At 43.5% G+C, this 16,449-nt stretch overlaps 1 protein-coding gene across 2 annotated transcripts in view; it reads left to right on the plus strand.

The window, feature by feature from the left end:
* Nucleotides 1–684: 684 nt before the first annotated feature.
* Nucleotides 685–16,449, plus strand: part of RIC1 (RIC1 homolog, RAB6A GEF complex partner 1) — a 210,795-nt gene continuing 195,030 nt past the window's right edge. For both annotated transcript variants that reach the window (XM_073635126.1, XM_073635133.1), the window contains exon 1: nucleotides 685–1,022. In XM_073635126.1, the coding sequence (XP_073491227.1) occupies nucleotides 882–1,022 (141 nt within the window). In that variant the 5' untranslated portion in view covers nucleotides 685–881. The remainder of the gene's footprint in view (nucleotides 1,023–16,449) is intronic.

A 16,449-nucleotide genomic window follows, 5' to 3' on the forward strand; every position in this document is an offset into this window, starting at 1 on the left:
GTGCCCACCAGTGCCACCTATGAGTGCCCATCAGTGCCGCCTATTAATGCCCATCAGTGCTGCATATCAGTGTCCATCAGTGAAGAAGAAAACTTACTTATTTACATTTTATAACAAAAACAAAGAAAAACTTTTTTTTTTTTTTTTTTTTTTTTAAATCGTTCTTTTTTTATGTTTAGCAAAAAATAAAAACCACAGAGGTGATCAGATACCACCAAAAGAAATCTGTTTGTGGGAACAAAATGATAAAAATGTAGTTTGGGTACAGTGTAGCATGACTGCGCAATTGTCATTTAAACAGTGACAGCGCTGAAAACTGAAAATTGGTCTGGGCAGGAAGGGGGTGTAGGTGCCCGGTATTGAAGTGGTTAATGTAGTGTTCCTCATGCTGGTGACACTTCACTCTTTACACTGTTTATTAAATGAAGACCATGGTGTATGGCTATTATCAAGCTGTATTCAGCACAGCTCTATAATAATAATCAGCAGAGTATTGTACTGTAGGATCTCCAGTACTTTCCACCAACTTTCCCCATTCTCCTATATACCCAACTTCTGCCCAGCGCCCATACAAAAACAAGCCCGTCCAAACTAAGGGGGCGGCGCTTGAAGAAGCAACCAATTACAGACTCCGTCTGTATCCAGCGTGTGATTCTGTTATCCGCCCTGCGAGTGGCCTCCCGTTCTTTGCTCTCCTATTGGATGGGGGAAGATGCGATGGGCGGAGATCGGCAGGGAAGTGGATCGCAGGGTTACGGTGCAGGCATTCTGTCCGCTTCCGGTAGTCTCCGTAGTTGTCGGGTCGTAGGTGTTCATGTAGCGGGGGGTGGACCCATGTTGTCGCCGGGAGTTATGTTCGGCCCTTCTTACTGACAGACGTCATGTATTTTCTGAGCGGCTGGCCCAAGAGGCTGCTGTGTCCTCTGAAGAGTCTGGAGGATCCTTTCCACATCCAGCCGGACCCGCAGCGCCTCTTCCTGGCAGTGCTGTCCCAGAGCCAGCTCAGTATATGGTACAGCCGGGTGAGTGAGAGACTGTATATTCACATATCATCACAACACTCACCTACTATCTCTTATCTATATGGAGAGCGATCATTGTATGTCTTCCTAATGGGGGGGGATTAACAAATCTCTACACAACAATCAGCCACAACTTTCCCACCACTGACAGGTAAAGCGGATAACATAGATTATCTGGCTACAATGGCATCTGAAAGTTCATAGGGATTAGGGAGTAAGTGAACATGTTGTCTCTGAAGTTGATGTGTTAAAAGAGGAAAAATTGGCATTACCGTTTTGATGTGTATGGGGCTGCGTAGCCACAGACTGCCAGACTCGTGCCAAAAGTACCTACAATGGGCATGGGGGCATCTACCTACAATGGGCATGGGGGCATCTACCTACATTGGGCATGGGGGCATCTACCTACAATGGGCATGGGGGCATCTACCTACAATGGGCATGGGAGCATCTACCTACAATGGGCATGGGAGCATCTACCTACAATGGGCATGGGAGCATCTACCTACAATGGGCATGGGGGCATCTACCTACAATGGGCATGGGGGCATCTACCTACAATGGGCATGGGGGCATCTACCTACAATGGGCATGGGAGCATCTACCTACAATGGGCATGGGAGCATCTACCTACAATGGGCATGGGAGCATCTACCTACAATGGGCATGGGGGCATCAGAACTGGACCACAGAGCAATGGAAGAAGGTGGACTGGTCTGATCAATCACGTTTTCTTTTTCGTGTGTGTCTCCCCTGTCCGTCCGTGTGTGTCACTTACCTAGAGAAGAGATTGTACTGGTATGTAGTATGGATGAAGGCAAAGTGTGATGCTTTGGGCAACGTTCTGCTGGCAAACCTTTTGGGTCCTGCCATCCATGGATGTTAGGATTGTCAGAAAAACGATCACTCCAAACAGGATGGTTCCACTCCTCATCCTTGATGGTCCAGCCGAAGATCCTTGTGACTCTCCAACGCGATATAAAACTTCCATCCTATAGAGGAGCCTTCTGGAGGATGTTACTTGACACGTACCACCTACCTAAACATTGTTGCTGACCAAGTACACCCCTTCAAGGAGGGGCTAGTTCACACCACATGCATTCCAGTACTTTTTCTTTTTTTTTTTTTTTTTGTATCCAGAATACATAGAAAGTAGGGTTAAATGGTTTTCAGTGGCACGCACCAACACTTGTAGTTCCAGTGCATTCAGGTTCCAGAAAAAAAAGTAGAACATGCTGCATTTTTTCCTGCGTAGAACTGGAATGAAGTAAAATGCATCATAAATGTGTATGCTGAAACGCATCTGAAAGAACAGGGAAAAAGAGAAGCTTCCTGAATGCACCCAGAAACGCATCAAGAACACAACAAAAACGCACCAGTACACATTAAAAAAGGAGCCGGAAACGCATCTAGAATGGATCTGGAGAACGTTTCTGTGGTGTGAACTAGCCTTGAAACCGTATTCCCTGATGGTTCAAGAATGGTTTAAGGAACACAGCAAGTTCAAGGTGTGGATTTGGCCTCCCAGATTCTCCAGTTCTCAATCCAATTGAGCATCTGTAGGATGTGCTGGAAAAACAAGTCCGATCCCTGGAGGCCCCACCTCACAAACTTACAGGACCTAAAGGATCTGCTACTGACAGCTTGATACCATAGCATACCTTCAGAGGTCTAAGCACAGGGTTCTCCAAACTATGGCCCTCCAGTTGTTCAGGAACCACAATTCCCATCATGCCTAGTCATGTCTGTGAACGTCAGAGTTTTACAATGCCTCATAGGATGTGTAATTCTGCAACAGCTGGAGGGCCATAGTTTCAAGATCTCTGGATGGGTATCCAGGCTGCAACGGCTCAGGGCTATTCTAGTGGCAAACAGGGGATCTACTCAGTATTCAGTGAGTGGTCATACAATTATGGCTGATTGGTGTGTGTGTGTAATAGATATAGATCGAGAGATGTATATCTATCTCTCTATCTATAGCTCACAAAAGTGAGTACACCCTCCACATTTTTGTAAATATTTTATTCTACCTTTTCATGTGACAACACTGAAGAAATGACACTTTGCTACAATGTAAAGTAGTGAGTGTACAGCTTGTATAACAGTGTAAATTTGCTGTCCCCTCAAAATAACTCAACACACAGCCATTAATGTCTAAACCGCTGGCAACAGAAGTGAGTACACCCCTGAGTGAAAATGTCCAAATTGGGCCCAAAGTGTTAATATTTTGTGTGGCCGCCATTATTTTCCAGCACTGCCTTAACCCTCTTAACCCTCTTGGGCATGGAGTTCACCTGAGCTTCACAGGTTGCCACTGGAGTCCTCTTCCACTCCTCCATGACAACATCACGGAGCTGGTGGATGTTAGAGACCTTGCGCTCCTCCACCTTCTCTTTGAGGATGCCTCACAGATGCTCCAATAGGGTTTAGGTCTGGAGACATGCTTGGCCAGTCCATTGCTTTTACCCTCAGCTTCTTTAGGAAGGCAGTGGTCATCTTGGAGGTGTGTTTGGGGTCGTTATCATGTTGGAATACTGCCCTGCGGCCCAATCTTCGAAGGGAGGGGCTCATGCTCTGCTTCAGTATGTCACAGTACATGTTGGCATTCATGGTTCCCTCAATGAACTGTAGCTCCCCAGTGCCGGCAGCACTCATGCAGCCCCAGACCATGGTACTCACACCACCATGCTTGACTGTAGGCAAGACACACTTGTCTTTGTACTCCTCACCTGGTTGCCGCCACACACGCTTGACACTATCTAAACCAAATAAGTTTACCTTGGTCTCATCAGACCACAGGACATGGTTCCAGTAATCCATGTCCTTAGTCTGCTTGTCTTCAGCAAACTGTTTGCGGGCTTTCATCTTTAGGGACGACAGCCATGCACACCAATTTGATGCAGTATGCAGCGTATGGTCTGAGCACTGACAGGCTGACCCCCCCCCCCCCACCCCTTTAACCTCTGCAGCAATGCTGGCAGCACTCATAAGTCTATTTCCTAAAGACAACCTCTGGATATAACGCTAAGTACATGCACTCAACTTCTTTGGTCGACCATGGCGAGGCCTGTTCTGAGTGGAACCTGTCCTGTTAAACCTCTGTATGGTCTTGGCCACCGTGCTGCAGCTCAGTATCAGGGTCTTGGCAATCTTCTTATAGCCTAGGCCATCTTTATGTAGAGCAACAATTCTTTTTTTTAGATCCTCAGAGAGTTCTTTGCCATGAGGTCCCATGTTGAACTTCCAGTGACCAGTATGAGAGAGTGAGAGCGATAACACCAAATTTAACACACCTGTCCATTCACACCTGAGACCTTGTAACACTAACAAGTCACATGACATAAGGGAGAGAAAATGGCTAATTGGGCCCAATTTGGACATTTTCACTTAGGGGTGTACTCACTTTTGTTGTCAGCAGTTTAGACATTAATGGCTGTGTGTTGAGTTATTTTGAGGGGCAGCAAATTCACACTGTTATACAAGCTGTACACTCACTACTTTACATTGTAGCAAAGTGTCATTTCTTCAGTGTTGTCACATGAAAAGATATAATAAAATATTTACAAAAATGTGAGGGGTGTACTCACTTTTGTGAGATACTGTACATATGTCACCAGTGGTTCTGTTTACTTAGAGCATGTCACCTTTTGTACACGTTCTCGCTCTTATGTCCAGGATCCTTGTTTTATGTTTGCATTGCTTTCTCATACATCAAGGTCCTGCTTATATCATATTTGGCCTTGACACGAACATCCAGGTATGAGTGGACTCCATAGTTCATACCACTAATCAGTCGCCAGTATCTCAAGGGCTTATTTACATAATAAATGCATGTAGCATATGTTGTGTCTTCATGGAGTAACATGTACATTGGATGTATTGGGCTCTGTTATTGTGTGGTGGTGTTTTGTGTGTTTTTTTTTTTTTTTTTTTTTTGCTTGATGTCAGACAGCTGACTCTGCTGCCAGCAATCCTGCCATTAAAACTTGTCAAAATAGTCAGCAGCAGGATCACTAAGAGGCTACCTATTGCTCCCTTTGGAATGGCTTCCTGTGTAGCTGAGGCAGTGAGGTCGCTACCATCACTAGTAATTTCAGTAGTGTTAGGGGCAACATCTCACTGCATCTGGCTACAGAGGGAGCGATTCCATAGGGACACACAGACAGCCTCTTTAGTGATCCTGCCACTGACATCAGTCTCAGGGTGGCCATACACACTTTGATAAATGGTTGAGTGCCGGTTCACATTTAAGCACTGCATATTCTGTGCAGACTCCACGCCGCATCCAAATCGCACTCCGTTTATGTGAACTGCTGCGGGTGTGTGTTAACAGCACCCAAAATCTGTTCCAAAACGTGTGCGATTTGCAGAATCAGATTGCATGGCTGTGAACACCCATGTGATCAGATTCTGGTGCCGCCAAAAAAAAGGTCCTGCACCATTTTGGTGCGGATTCGGTGGGATTTGAGCCATACAGAATAATAGGTCAAATCGCACTGCTGAAGAATCGCATATGATTTGAACACAAATGCGGTGTGAACTGGCACTCATTCTGTTCAGTCTCCCCCAACAGGAATAATTGATCTACACTCAACAACCCCTTTGATTAATATGACATCAACTAGGGAAGTGGATTTGAAAACATTAGTTGGAAGATCCCATCATAAGTTATAACGCATCTCTGTTTTCAACATACAATCCTATAATCTGATTTGAAATGCGATCAAATTCACAAACAAAGCATTTCAATTCTGTTGATTGATTCAGCACGATCAGTAGTTCCCCACTCTGGCCAATCGACTTTTGATTGAATTCAATCTAAGTCAGGTTTGAATCGATCAAAAAGGGAAGTTGTCTGTTTGAGTGTTCGTCGATCTGGTCACTTGCCGCCTGTGCTATAGCCGAAAGACTGCTACAGCGCAGACTTAAATTGGTCGGGAGGGCATCCATAGACTTTCTCGTGCTTCCTAAATCTGTGCGACTCCGCTGATCATAGATCAGATAAAGGGCCAATCACAGCAGGCCCTTTACTATGTGATCAGCTGTCAGCCAATGACAGCTGATCACGGAAATAAACAGATGCCGGTTATCTTTTTATTTTCCCTTTTACGCTGTCAGCGTGAAGGGGGGGAAAAAAAGCCACGGCTTAGATTAGAGGTACATCGGCCCCCTTAGCACCCAAATGTGCTGCAAATCAGTGCTCATCAGCGCACATCAGCAAAGGAGAAAAATTACCTGTTTGAAAAATGTTTTGCGTTTCGGTCTTTCTTTGTTTAGCAAAAAATAGAAACCCAGTGGTGAATAAATATTACCAAAAAGAAAGCTCTCTTTGTGTGAAAAAATGATAACGATTTCATATGGGTAAAGTTGCATGACCGCACAATTGTCATTCAAAGTGTGACAGCGCTGAAAATTGGCCTGGGCAGGAAGGGGATATAAGTGCCCAGTAAGCAAGCGGTTAAATCACTCATTGATTGCATAATAAAATCAAAGCATGTTTGTCCACCTTTTTGGCAAGCTTTTATTTTTTGAAAGCATGGTATTGACTTAAGTTGTAAACCCTGAAAAAAAAAAAAAAAACCTGTAAGACAAAGGCATAATGAGCTAGTATGCGCCGCATACTTAGAACAAAGCTCTCAGCGGCGCCCGCACACCGCTGATATGGCTGAATTTTTCTCTGAGTTTCTTCCAAGTTTGCGGGCTCCAGCGTTTGGCCAGAGCCACAATGATGTCACTCCTATGCACATGTCGCCATTCACAGCACAGGGCTTGGAAGGAACGGCACCCACGCCCATTCCTTCAGAGTGTATGCGCCAGTGATGTCACTGGCTGTATGTATACTAAATATCTTCTAAACGGTGCACGTTTAGGAGATATTTTCACTACCTATTGGTAAGCCTTGTTATAGGCTTACCTATAGGTAAATGTCCACAGAGGAAGTTTACTTCTTCTTTAAAGGTGTGCAGGCGCTTGTGCCAAAATGTGCAATATGTACAGTGAGCAGAGACGGACCTGTCATCCGCCGGCTTGGCGGAGATCAACGGAGCGATCTCCTGCTAAACGGATCTGCCCGTGTGGAAGGGGCCTTAGGGGATTTTGTGAGCAATATTGTGTATATGTAACCTGTTTGTATATTACACCAGCCTATGCTTTATTCATAGGCTGCATATGTTTAGTTTCCATGTGGTAAGTTTGTTTGTCATAGTCTTTGATATTAAAGCATAAATAAACTCAAATATTGACTTTAGCTCCACTTCTTCTCCAAGCTGCAGGCTTTTATGATTGTGAAAATACTTGTTAGCTAATGCAGGCTTGTTCCCAGTCCTAACAGCTATTTTTACTCTGTAGCAGTTTAATTTAAAACCAAACACTATGATTGCCTCTTCTATCAATAGTCATGTTAAAAAGTAGGTACACCCCAAGGAAATTGTTGACTGTCGTATTTTCAAACAGACCAACGCTAGATCTTCATTTAAACAGTCTCTGATGCAATGGTTACAGTGCTATGGGGACAAAAATGGTAGGTGTTCTTTAGTGTAGCTGCAAGAGGACACCAACTTTATCTCCTTTTAATTAGGGACATAAATATAAGGATATGTATTAGGTGCTGTGCTACAATACACCTCCCTCATAAAGAAAAAAAAAAATGAAATTGAGTGAAAATTTAAAATACGAAACATATGTGTGTAGAGTTATATGTGTAACCCTGAATAGACAATTCCTCATAAATCTCCTTTCTACTATGTACTTTAAAACCAATCTTTACACCACCAATGTAATCGTATAACATTCAATAATAAAAATATTAGAAATGGTCCATGTAAAAAATCCATATAAAGGTGCTGCAGCAAGAAAAGTCTGTGCTAAAGTGATCAGATATAGAAGGTCCTCTCGATTCACTCTTCAGTGTGCTGTGTTCACTTGTGCTCCCCCTCCTTGGACCGCACTTACCTATACTCAATGACCCATTTTCTTGAATGAGTGGGTCAGTTGCGTTTTTTACACCAGCTGTGTTCTTTCTTGGAATAGCATGCACCTTCCCCTTTAAGACTCTCCAAGCAAAAGGTGAATCCCTTTCCTCCTCCACACCAGGGATATGTATGCAAGGGAACCAGTGAAGCAGCCTCCAATAGTGTAACACCGCTTAATTAAAACAATTGATTAAAACCAGTTATACACTTACAGCAATATGCATTAATGGGTTAAGGATCAGTAATTAGCATAAAGGTATATAGGGAGAATAATGTAGTAAGATGGCGCCACTCCTGATGTTGCTGTGACAAAACATGTTGGATGGAGCCTCTTGCATCACTTCCAGCACTTCATTTCTGGTCTGTGGAACACAGGAGCATCCCGGACACATGTTTATGCAAATTTGCTTGTGTGTTCATGCAAGCCACACATTACTGTTTTTAAAATTTTTTTTCATAAAGCGGTGTAACGTTATTGGAGGCTGCTTCATTTAAACAGTGCCTAAAAACAAAAAACAAAACAAAGGTCGTATACTTTAAATAAAACGCAAGGAGAATTTTATCCTTTCACTCATTTATTCAACAATAATATGAATAGATGTAATGCTCTATTATGAAATACGTTAGTAAATCCTTGACCTTAGATGCTGGCATTACCCCCTTTAGCAGAAATGACTTATTGTAGGCATTTAGTATAACTGTCCACTAGTCTCCGACTGTAACGCTTTTGACCTTTTGGCTAGTGTGTTTTGTATCCTTAGAGTCTTGATATATCCATTTTTGATTCAACTTTTGGACCAGTGACCTCACATTTTCATCAAGCACACTTATATATGATACAGAATGTATAGTTAAAGTGGTTGTTAAGCCACTCTAACATGTATGCACCATCTGTGCTGCCTCCTATTGTAGTATCCCCCTCTGTGTGTTTAAATGCTGCAAATACCCCATTTCAGAGCCGAGATCCACGATCACATGACCAGCTAGCTTTCTCATTTCCTCCTCTGATGGATGCAGCGGGAGGGGTCGAGATTCCCCTGCTGACGTCAGTCGGGATGGGGAGAGGAGCAAGCCGGCCAGTCATGTGATCGTGGCACTGAAATAAGGTATTTGCAGCATTTATATTTAAAAATCATACACATAGGGGGACACTACAATAGTAGGCAGTGCTCATATTGTATACAGGTAAGTGGTATGCAAGCAGCAGGAGGAGGGGTGGGGGGCGGCCACTGTCACAAGCTGACAGGCATGGAGGGTAGGGGGGAGGAGGTCACAGGAGCATAGAGGAGACGGCAGGCTGCGGATGACGGAGGCATGTAAACTGATCACGGTGTCAGGGCTCAGCAGCCATGATACACCGTTGTCAGTTTACAGAGGGGAGGGTAGAAACTGTCAGGATCAGCCAGGTTTTTTAGGTGTTACAGGGGGCCAAATGACACAGCACAAGCACTGTGTCATATAACATGCTTTAAAGGAGCAGGATCCATTCTTTTTTTGGTTAACAAACACTTTAACTGCAAGCAAACACAAACCATAACCTTTCCACCGTATTATTAGTAAACACCAGGTTGACGGCACTCAAAAATAGGTGGTTCTCTATACTGTAAAGCAGTTTTCACACTATGTGCAGTGACTAGCATTTTTCTGCACTCAACACCAGTCACCGCAAGGGCACATAGAAAACCTTTGTTTTTCCTCCTGTTCACGTCACAATGCTTGTGTGATGTTTGATGTAGAAAAATGTAGATCTGCTTTAATACCAACTGTTGCAATAGTTATCTGCAGACCCTGTAAATAAGTTTTGGAGTGCTTGGAGAATTCTTGGCATTAGAAGGTCAACCCTAAGAGTCCTTTCACACCGGGCCGCCCATCGCGTCGGCGGTAAAACGCCGCTATTTTTAGCGACGTTTTACCTTCAGATTAGCGGCGCATTTCGGCCGCTAGCAGGGCGCTTTTACCCCCGCTAGCGCCCGAGAAAGGGTTAAAACCGCCCGCAATGCGCCGCAATAGCGGCGTTTTGCCGGCGGTATCCCAGCGCTGCCCCATTGATTTTAATGGGGAGCAGCGGTAAACACACCGCTCCTTCACCGCTCGAAAGAAGCTGCTGGCAGGACTTTTTTTCCCGTTCTGCCAGCGCAGCACTCCGGTGTGAAAGCCCTTGGGCTTTCACACTGGAGACAATGCTGCAGCTGTTTGAGGGCGGATTGCAGGCGCTATTTTTAACGCTATAGCGCCTGCAAAACGCCCTCGGTGTGAAAGGGGTCTTATGCCGAATTTTCTAAGCCGGCCAGTCTTGGATAAAGTTAAAATCTGCGTCACTTGTAGATTCTCCCTATAGTGCAATGATTGATCTAAAATATTTTACTGATTTTATTTTTATCTTTTTTTTTTTTTTTTTTTTTTTTAATGCATTGCCAGATTCCTAGGCATAAACAATTTTCTTTCAGAGGGACTTTGTTGATCTTGGCATGGTGACACCACTCAGCAAAAAGCACACCAGACATTTAATATCTGAGGTTTAAACAAGACCTGTTGCAACTGCTTATTTCCCAAGGAGAGTCTAAAGATTAGCACCTGATCTGGAACAGCAGAGTCTAATTTTAGGGGCTTGATGTGGCGGTGAATGTAGGGTTGTGCTTTTTGACAGATCTGCATTTTTGTTTACTTTAGATTATGAGATTGACTGTCATATCAATTTCATGTATCATTTGTTCAAGTATGTAATCTTTATCTGTAGACAAAACGTTTGTCTGGAATTCTGGTATTGCCAGATTTTGGATATTCTATGGCATAAAACCAATTTACAATTTCCTTTATCTCTGGTACCCTGTTGGTAAAACATTTGCAAATGAATTTCAAATTCTGCATGCCTGTTGAGACACTATAAAAGGTGAAGGGTGAGGGCACATTAAAACTCCAAGGTGAGCAGGAACCAAAGTAGGTAGGTCAGGAAAGTCAGGTAAGAAAGAGATATCTTAATACAACATTTCCCCGATAAACAAGTGTTCTCTGCTCAGAGCTGTCAAAAGAAAAAAAAATGAGCCACAAATGTAAATGAGGGCAGTTTAACCACTTAAAGACTAAACCTTTTTGACACTTGTTGCTTACAAGTTAAAATCTGTATGTTTTTGCTAGAAAATTACTTAAAACCCACCCACACACTAGCAGAGACCCTAGAGAATAAAATGGAGATCGTTGCAATATTTTGTCACAGTGTATTTGTGCAGCTGTCTTGCAAAAGCAATTTATTTTTTTTTTTTTAGGAAAAAATATACTTTGATGAATTAAAATTAAAAAAAAAAAAATAAACAGTAAAGTTAGCCCAATTTTTAAATGTATAATGTGAAAGTTGTTACGCCGCGAGAATTATGAGAGAATCGTGATCTTTATTCTGAGCAAATCTAGTAATACAGAAACCTGAAGGTGGCTTCAGTGCCCGCTTTCCCCTTGTAATTTAAATATCACATTGGATGGGCTGACACTTTAAAATGCAAGGGCTGCTTAAGGCAGACTATACACTGTCATCCCCGCTGGGAGAAGACAGTGATTATTGCTAGTGGCTATACCAGCCGCTATTGATAATCGCAAGTAAAATCTGGCAAGCTGGTTGTCCCCAAGTTGATCAGCCTTACCCATACACGGTACCAATTTCGTCAGTTTCCTGCTGAACTGGCCAAGATTCAAACAGTCTATGGCCTAAAACATGCTATAGTTACTGTTGGAGTAATGTAATGTTGTATATACCACCCCACCACAGAAGCACCTTTATATACCTCCACCTTTCCAGTTGCCATTGATGTATATAATATACCTGGCTGATTCCCCTGAAATCTGGAAATCACTGTAACACAGTGCATCCGGAAAGTATTCACAGTGCTTCAATTTTTCCACATTTTGTTATGTTAGTCTTATTCCAAAATGGATTAAATTCATTATTTTTCTCAAAATTCTACAAACAATACCCCATAATGAGAGCGTGAAAGAAATTTGTTTGAAATATTTGCAAATTTATTAACAAAAAAAAATCACATGTACATAAGTATTCACAGCCTTTTCCATGACACTCAAAATTGAGCTTGGGTGCATCCGGTTTCCACTCATCCTTGAGATGTTTCTACAACTTGATTGGAGTCCACCTGTAGTAAATTCAGTTGATTGGACATGATTTGGAAAGGCACATATCTGTCTTTTTAAGGTTCCATAGTTAACTGTGCATGTCAGAGCACAAACCAAGCCATGCCATGAAGTCCAAGTAATTGATTGTAGCCCTCCGAGACAGGATTGTATTGGGGCACAGATCTGGGGAAGAGTACAGAAAAATTTCTGCAGCATTGAAGGTCCCAATGAGCACAGTGACCTCTCCGTACATGGAGAAAGTTTGGAACCACCAGGACTCTTCCTAGAGCAAGCTGCCCGGCCAAACTGAGTGATCGGGGGAGAAGGGCTTAGTCAGGGAGGTGACCAAGAACCCGATGGCCACTCTGACATGGCTCCAGCATTTCTCTGTGGAGGGAGGAGAACCTTCTAGAAGAACAACCATCTCTGCAGCATTCCATCAATCAGGCCTGTATGGTAGAGTGGCCAGGTGGAAGCCACTCCTCAGTAAAGGGCACATGACAGCCTGCCTGGAGTTTGCCAAAAAGGCACCTGAAGTAACTCTCAGACCGTGAGAAACAAAATCTGGTCTGATGAAACAAATATTGAACTATTTGGCCTGAATGGCAAGCGTCATGCCTGGAGGAAACCAGGCTACGCTCATCACCTGGCCAATACCACCTGTACAGTGAAGCATGGTGGTGGCAGCATCATGCTGTGGGGATGTTTTTTTCAGCGGCAGGAATTGGAGAACTAGATCAAGGGAAAAATGAACGCAGCATTGTACAGAGACATCCTTGATGAAAACCTGCTCCAGAACGCTCTGGACCTCAGATTGGGTCGAAGGTTGACCTTCCAAGAGGACAACAACCCTAAGCACACAGCCAAGATAACAAAGGAGTGGCTACGGGACGACTCTGTGAATGTCCTTGAGTGGCCCAGACTTGAGCTCAATTGATCATGTCTGGAGAGACCTGAAAATGGGTGTGCACAGACACTCTCCATCTCCATCCAACCTGATGGATCTTGAGAGGTCCTGCAAAGAAGAATGGGAGAAACTGCCCAAAAATAGGTGTGCCAAGCTTGTAGCATCATACTCAAAATAACTTGAGGCTGTAATTGGTGCCAAAGGTGCTTCAACAAAGTACTAAGCAAAGGCTGTGAATACCCACTTGCCGACCGGGCCATAGCCGAAAGACGGCTACAGCGCGATTGGCTTATTCTGGGAGGGTGTCCATGGGCATCCTTCCAGAATGTTGCTCTCACGTGCTCCCGGAAATATCCATGGTAGCGGCCGTTTACCACGTGATCGCTCTGTCAAATGACATGTCATGACGCCGGTTCCTCTCTCCCCTCTCTGTGCCGATCTGTACAGTGCGAGGGAGAGAGATCGTTTGTAGCAGCGCTGTTGGCTGGATCTGTAGTGCCCACAGCGCTGCTCAGTGCCAATACTCTGCAGTACTCTGCCCATGCTCTGCCTATACTCTGCAATACTCTACAATAAATTTTAACAGAAACTAAGATTTTTTTTTTTTTTTTACCGTATTTTCAGTCTTTTTTTTTTTTTTTAATTTATAGCGTAAAAAATAAAAAACCCAGCGGTGATTAAATACCACCAAAAGAAAGCTCTATTTGTGTGAAAAAAAAGAACAAAAATTTCATATGGGTACAGTGTTGCATGACCGAAGTAATTGTCATTCAAAGTGTGAGAGCATCGAAAGCTGAAAATTTGGTCTGGTTAGGAAGGGGGTTTAAGTGCCCAGTGGTCAAGTGGATACTTATGTACATGGAATTTTTTTTGTTCCTTAATACATTTGCAAAGATTTCAAACAAACTTCTTTCACGTCATTATGGGATATTGTTTGTAGAATTTTTTGAGGAAAATAATGAATCCATTTTGGAATAAGGCTGTAACATAACAAAATGTGGAAAAAGTGAAGCGCTGTGAATACTTTCCGGATGCACTGTAGATACCACTACTCCAGTGATCTCTACTTGCATCCGGGTCCCATGGTGAGTGGCTGCCCTGTTGCATTCAGAACACTGGAAGTTGGCCACTAGACACTAGCAGCATTCAGAAAAATGCTTGGCTTTTTCTGACTGAATACAAAGGGCTCTCTGAACGAGGTGGAAGAGAGGGAAGATGACAATATGCTCTCCACCTCATTCAATCAGGGAGCGCTTTGCATTCGCACAGAAAATGCAAAGCATTCTTTGAGTAATGCCCATGCCAACCGCCTAACCTCCTATGTTCGCAATGCATCAGGACAGCCACTCAGCTCAGGACCCAGACGTAAGTGAAGATTAGTGGAGCAGTCAAGACTACTTTGTGGCTTTCAGCTTCCAGGGACATTGGGCAGATATGATATATACATAGTTACATTGGTTCAAGTCAGACCCAGGACTCAACAAATCTCAGGTGCCAGGTCACCATGGCGACTAGAAATTGCGTCCTGATGCCTGGGCTTTTGTCAGCCCATTCACTGTGAGCAATTCCTGTTGCCCGACGCCCCGAACGTGCAGTCCCGAGCAGCTGGTTGCCGACCACGGCATTGGGCACGCTGTATCCAAACACAGCTGATCACATTGTAAACAGACTTGCAGGTTATCAGCAGTACTTTTCTTAGCGCTGTCACAACATGACGAAAGGGGAGCCGGTAACTGGCAATTCTGACGGGCACATTTACACTGATAATCAGTGAAGAAGAAAAATTACTTATTTGCAAAATTTTAGTTGTGTGTTTTTTTTTTTTTTTTTTTTTTTTTTTTTTTAAGCAAAAAATAACCCCCAGTGGTGATCAAATACCACCAAAAGAAAGCTTGATCTGTCTCAAAAAATAATAAACATTTCACATGGGTACAGTGTTGCATGACCGTGCAATTGTCAATCAAAGTGTGACAGCGCTGAAAGCTGAAAATTGGGTGAAAGTGCCTGGCAGGCAAATGGTTAACATCTTAAAAAAAAAAAACAAAAACAAAACTTTTTTTTTTTTTGGCTCCTAGATTCAAAGCAAAATTGTCAGGACCAATGTAACTATGTATAAAATATCTATACCTGGAATTCTTCTTTAATATGTTGCACCCTTCCCCATCATTGATAGCAGCACTACTGAAAAAAAAAAAAAAAAAGAGGCTTGGGGTTATTGATAAATATTATATGGTATTATATGGTATTGCACAGAACGGCCCCTTACCTCCGCTTATGGGGTCTTCTACTGGCACCTGTCCCTTGCCAGCTCTGCAGTGAGAACTGAGCAATCAAAGACCACTGATCGCTCAGTTGTCCCCCCTCCACTCTGAGCAGAAAGCGCCAGTCACCGGTATTCTGCTTTGCCCCTCGCTGGAGTGCTGGGCTGTTTAGGTGGCGGTAAAGGCTGGCTCAGGCTCTCGGCAGATTGCTGAGAGGTTAAGCCAGGTGCCGGTCCAGGGTTCTGGGTGGATCCCATATGGTCGGGATCTTTTCAGAGCCTGGACTGGCTCCGACGTCAGCCGATAGTGGGCTTTAGCTGATAACGGGTCACAGGAGTTCAGAAAGAACTGCACTCCTGTGACCTACAGCAGAAGTATAGGCAGAAAAGCTTTGGCTTTACCTCTCCTTTTTAATGAAGGGTCCGCTCCTCCATTCTAATGCCCTGTACACACGGTCGGATTTTCCGACGGAAAATGTGTGATAGGACCTTGTTGTCGGAAATTCCGACCGTGTGTAGGCTCCATCACACATTTTCCATCGGATTTTCCGACACACAAAGTTTGAGAGCAGGATATAAAATTTTCCGACAACAAAATCCGTTGTCGGAAATTCCGATTGTGTGTACACAAATCCGACGGACAAAGTGCCACACATGCTCAGAATAAATAAAGAGATGAAAGCTATTGGCCACTGCCCCGTTTATAGTCCCGACGTACGTGTTTTACGTCACCACGTTCAGAATGATCGGATTTTCCGACAACTTTGTGTGACCGTATGTATGCAAGAGAAGTTGTCGGAATGTCCGAACAAAGTCCGACCGTGTGTACGGGGCAATAGAGAGTTTTTTTTTTTTTTTTTTTTTTTTATGAAGCCATAGTACAGCTTCTATGAATGGTGGAGGGGCGGAAAGGGCAGGCATAATCAGCAAAGGTAAGTGGTGTGAGCCCCCCGCCACACCAGAATATTATGGGAGAGGAGCAGAGGACAGTATAAATTATCTCTATATCCATCCCCATTGGCTGTGGGTGTTTTTTTTTTTTTTTGCTCACATCTACCTTCAATATTCTTGTTGGGCATTATGAAAATCTTAGATTCACCCCTCCTATTTGTATTGGGGACCATTGTATATAAATAGAAAGTGAGAGGGAAATAAAAAAAAATATGCAAAGTT

Source organism: Aquarana catesbeiana, linkage group LG01, assembly GCF_042186555.1.
Source record: "Aquarana catesbeiana isolate 2022-GZ linkage group LG01, ASM4218655v1, whole genome shotgun sequence".
NCBI classification, from domain to species: Eukaryota; Metazoa; Chordata; class Amphibia; order Anura; family Ranidae; genus Aquarana; species Aquarana catesbeiana.